Here is a 1865-nt window from a genome sequence, read left to right on the forward strand (position 1 = left end):
TTGTCACCACCACGATGACTCTGCTGTGGCCCTGTGCCACTTGTCCATCCGCTCGTCTGAACGATGACTTCGCATATTAGTACTTGTACAACTATTGAATACTTCAAGAACACTAAATTCACGCATTACTACACTATGCCATTCATGCTGGCATGAAAAAAAAATTACGCGCTTGTTCAAGAGCTGCATGCGATCTGCAGTCTTGCTACCACGAAAACTCAAACGTGTGGCACCGTCTTAAGCTCGGGAGGCTGTTCAACTGCTCACGAACCTCTCGACTTGGCGCCGTTGTACCGCCCCACAACAGTAAAGCTTGGATGTCGGCCAAAAAGCAGCTATCGAGTACCTCGGCCTCTCTGAGAGCTCGCTCTTCTTGGAGTAGCTGCAGGTATCGCTGTCTGATGCAGACCGTCGACGGCTTCTCCTCCGTCTTTAGCTCATCCAACATCCCCAACGTCACAACGGACGTGCGTTTGGTCAGCATATTGCGGATCTGTGTCTCCAGTCGGATCCACTCGGCTTCGTCTTGTAAACGTTTTTTCTTCATGCGAATGCGGTAGTCCTTCTCGTAGCCGCGCTGTTTATCCTTGCGGCGCTGGTTGCTGCCCGAAGGGTCCACGTCGACCTTGTGGCGGGGCCGACGGCCCGGCTTAGCCTTGGGTTTAGCGACGGGTTTGCTCTTGATGGGGCTGATGCTTGGTGCAGTTGAGGATCTGGTCTTGACGGGAGATACAGCGACAATCTTGATGCTTTTAATGTCTAGTTGCATGTCCGTGCGAACGTCTAGTTTGCTTTCCAGCAACGTTTCGAACTCGTCATCGGGCATCGAGGAGGTGATAGAGCAGTTCGTCTTGGTTGATACGGGGGTGCAATTCGGCGTGTCGTCCATGTTGATCGGTTGACAGGGGATCGCGACTGAGAGATCGGGCATCTCCTCATCCATGTCGATGCTGATAGATTCAATCCACGCGGGAATCGGCGCTTCCCATTCCATAATGGACATGGCGATGATTGCAGAGGCGTACTTGGAGAGTAAAGAGGTTGACGCCACTATGGCAAATTGAAGAGTGAGAGTGAGGTCGGACCGAGCATTTCGTTCGCAATAGAGTGGTCTCGACGCTGTGGAAGACGGAGCAGGCAGATGCAAGTCAGACACGCTCCAGTCCCTCTCTTCACAGATGAAAGCCGGCACCTCGAAAGAGATCGATGCGCCGTGGCCATCCACAGTGCAGCGTGGCGTACAGAAGCGACGATAGGAAGTCTGATATCTACGACGCTGAGCCAACCAAGAGGGGAGGTCTATGTAGCCCTGATGGCCTGGATACGGACGTGACGCCACCAAGATCCAAAAATCTAGAGCAGAGATCACAACGGACCTCACCGTATTTTTGCGGCGGCAGCCACGAGCTCCGTTCGAGTGCATTTACGCATTGAGTCCTCGCTCCTAGTTGCACGAAGGATTCTTCGTGGTGAGGAGCAGCAACGACTTTTCGAAGCCTTCGACGTGGTTGTTAAATCGCTTAGATTCCATACCACTGTCCTAACGGAGTTGCACTGGTAGTATAGCGGGTGTAGGATAATGCGTCCTAAGACACGTCCTAAAGTGTCCTATTTGTCCTAAATTTTACAGGGAGATTTTGGAGATGTGTCCTAAAAAGCGACTAATCCTTCGCTACAGAATATTATAATTTGTGTCCTCCATATTGTCCTAAAACTCAAATATTTACTGTCTTCTGGACCTTCTACTTAAAATTACATAAGCGTTACTTAATACACACATTAGCGCTACTTACTGTCCTAAGGCACACTACCAACCATTTATCAATCTCCACCACGGCAGCTAAGCACCATCGACCATCGCGGCT

At 50.8% G+C, this 1865-nt stretch overlaps 1 protein-coding gene across 1 annotated transcript; it reads right to left on the bottom strand.

Annotated features, from left to right (window-relative positions):
* Positions 1–205: 205 nt before the first annotated feature.
* Positions 206–994, bottom strand: PITG_13118 (uncharacterized protein; the record flags this gene model as incomplete). The annotated part of the gene is made up of 3 exons (XM_002900597.1): positions 206–394; positions 461–679; positions 917–994. The coding sequence occupies 3 exons, from the start codon at positions 992–994 to the stop codon at positions 206–208; spliced, it is 486 nt and encodes a 161-aa protein (XP_002900643.1).
* Positions 995–1865: the final 871 nt, after the last annotated feature.

Source organism: Phytophthora infestans, genomic scaffold (assembly GCF_000142945.1).
Source record: "Phytophthora infestans T30-4 supercont1.25 genomic scaffold, whole genome shotgun sequence".
In the NCBI taxonomy this organism is placed as follows: Eukaryota; Oomycota; class Peronosporomycetes; order Peronosporales; family Peronosporaceae; genus Phytophthora; species Phytophthora infestans.